At 50.6% G+C, this 2,914-nt stretch overlaps 1 protein-coding gene across 1 annotated transcript; it reads right to left on the reverse strand.

The window, feature by feature from the left end:
• Positions 1–1,940: 1,940 nt before the first annotated feature.
• H310_15267 (hypothetical protein) lies at positions 1,941–2,914 on the reverse strand (the record flags this gene model as incomplete). Its single annotated transcript, XM_008883255.1, has 1 exon — positions 1,941–2,914. A coding segment is annotated over one exon (315 nt), but the record flags the coding sequence as incomplete, so codon positions are not given.

Raw genomic sequence — 2,914 nt, forward strand, 5'->3', positions numbered from 1 at the left:
ATGTGTACAGTGAAATCGTGGAAACACCCCGCCTATTCAATCGCAGAAATATTTCTATATTAAATGAACAAATACATTAATTTTTGTCAATCCTTCAATCGATGATCACTTTCCACGTTCTGACTTGAAACTAAGTCATTGAACAAGAGTTCTAGTTGCACGAAATTATTTTTCAGGGGTATTTTGCCATGACACGTACTAGTATTTAGTTACGTGGTGGCGTGTTGATACCTGATTGGCTGTGAAGGAACATATGTTTTTGCATGCAGAAGGCAGAACGCTCATCTCACACAACATGTACATCCCATTACAAGTTAGCCGTCTTGCTCGTGAACTCATACACATCATTGTCTAATATTCCTGTGTGGCGCCAACTATTTGCGATTGTCCTCTGTGACATGGCTTGCCATCATGCCTCCTTGGCCCACTGCAATGCATCGAGAAGACTGACTTCATGCAGCTTCTTGACATGAGACGAAAAGTTCTCCTTGTTTGCTTCGTCCAAAGTGTCATTAGGCTTTAAGCCACCGTGTCATTGTTGTTGATAAGGCACGTGGTTAAGACGGAATGCATGGTAGGCCCACATGCGTAGCTGCAACCCACTTAATTCTGGATTTGCAGTACGATGCTCGATCAATCTTCGCTTCTGCTCAATTGTTAGCCGCTGCCTCGATGACGGCGATGGCATATGACCATTGCTTTGAATTTCAAATAACCTCTCTGAATTTATATTTTTCCAAGCTCCAGGACTATGGATTTTTGAGGGATATTAAATTATGGTGGGTCTCCTAATAAAGAATAACATACTTGATATCAACTTTTACAGCACCAAGACTACGGAGATGCCTCGTGATGACTTGCCTGATGGTGATCTCCCGGCAAGAAACGATGAGCGCTCGTGGTCGCGTCACCGACCGCTAGGAACGGCGGGTCGTGGTACATCTCTTTCGTTCTCCGAGAAGACGGCAGCCTCGTCCAGTTGGCTAGAGGTTACCCCCGCGTAGTGGTACGCGTCAATCCAGGTGTAGACGGACTGACTGACGCCGGGGTCATCGTCGAAATCGGATTGGCGTCTGAAGCGGCCAGGGACTCAGGTGGTAGTTGCGGCCGATGGAGCGGCTGCAGCAGCCGACCTGGCTTTTACCACGGGTTGAAGCACCCCATCGACGACATCGACATGGGTAGTGCCTATGGGTAGGGTCGCGGTAAAGTGTTGAGCGCGTCAGCCATTTCACAAGCTCCAGTCTTCAAGGGACCGACGAAATCATAGTGGCGCGTTTTTATGCGCGAGATCCAAAAGAACTTGGCGCAGATCAATGCCCTGCAATGCATGGGATCACATCTGTTTGCGATACTCATAGGTCCCTGCATGGACGCGTTCTCAAAGCAATTGTTCCGCGGCATTCGCGGAAGTACGACGTGTGCCCTTAGAAGTGACCATGGACAAACAGCACTTAACTGCACGGACATCCGTGGTGGGTTGAGGAGTTGGGTGGCTGCAAGGCTGCCACTGTTTTAGGAGAAGTAGTGACTGGAATGGTGTGGTAATACCAGTCTGTTTGCATTGTGACCTCGGATCAAGACGTTGATCTCCGTGTTGGTTAACGGACGTTAACAACGCGGGTGCGAAACAGCAATGATCGCCATCTTTGCCCTCAACAAGGACCACAATGTTGTTTAGAAAGCCGAAAGGATCGCGTGATTTCACGCGGCATCCGAAGAAGATCCCCAGGATCTGGAAGTATTGAAGAAGCAGCTAGGAACCGCGATTCGATTTCACATGAAACTTTAGGACGCCGAGTCCAGAGTTGGTCGTATGCTGGATGACTTTATGCGTGTGCTAGTGCAAGACCAATAAATATGGGTGCTCCATCAAGAGGTTACTGTAGTTGTCGAGGCGATGGCGCGTTCTATCCGACCTGAAATGTCGAAGATTGCTGAGAACAAGCAGTTGCATGCCCAACAAAACGAGGGCTTGAAAGAGAGATGTACTTTGATTTGTCAACTGGCTGTGGCAATTTTTCGCTGGTTTCCAGCTGCACGACGGTCCAGAAGTAGATCGAGCTGCTTCGCAGCCTTCGAAAACGGATGGTGATAGAGGCATCCGTGGTAGAAGATGTGATGGAGGCAGCCGCCATTATGGCGGCGCGAGGAACGCGCCGAAGGCACAGGCAGTAGAGAAACCTGATGCCTAGGGTGACAAGGGCGAACGGCGCAGAAGAAGCGACGCGGCGGATGCTTGAAGTGCGGTGCCAAGAGTCACCGTGTTGTAGATTGCCCAAAGGCTGCACCTGACGAGGGGCAGAATTTAGTTGACGAGACCGTGAAGAAGCGCCAAGGCCAGATCAACGTGTTGGCCGCCAAGTCTAATCGACGAGCAACGATCCGTTTTAGCCTTGGGGGAAGGCTCTGTCCGAGTCGAGAATATCAGGCTCACCACGGGGTGGATGTGAACGTTGTTTCGCGCGATGTTATGGAAGCATGGACAGCGGCAGCCGTCACTGTAGACATCGTGGAACACGACAAGCCACAGCTGGTCTTCCCCTATAGAGAGACGGCTGCACTGCTGAAAATGTCGCGACGTGCCATTTTCGGCTGGTTAACTCTTGATACAGCGTCGAGCCGCTAGTCCTGCGCTGCCTGAAGGCCTGAGCCGACGACATGGCCTCGTCGAAGACAGATAAGGCATGTAGTGTGCCACACCTGAAGTCATGAAATGGGTCGAAGGTTGTCGGGGATAACGAGAAGCACGTCGCGAGAGGCTCGATAGTGTGCTGAAAGCTAATGGCGAAAGCAAGCGAAAGGTTAATGGCGTGGGCTCGACGCCGTGGACATGCAGCGCCAGACGAGTTATTGCGGATCCATGCCGATGTGTACAGTGAAATCGTGGAAACACCCCGCCTGTGACGTTAGA

Source organism: Aphanomyces invadans (genome assembly GCF_000520115.1).
Source record: "Aphanomyces invadans strain NJM9701 unplaced genomic scaffold supercont1.276, whole genome shotgun sequence".
NCBI classification, from domain to species: Eukaryota; Oomycota; class Saprolegniomycetes; order Saprolegniales; family Verrucalvaceae; genus Aphanomyces; species Aphanomyces invadans.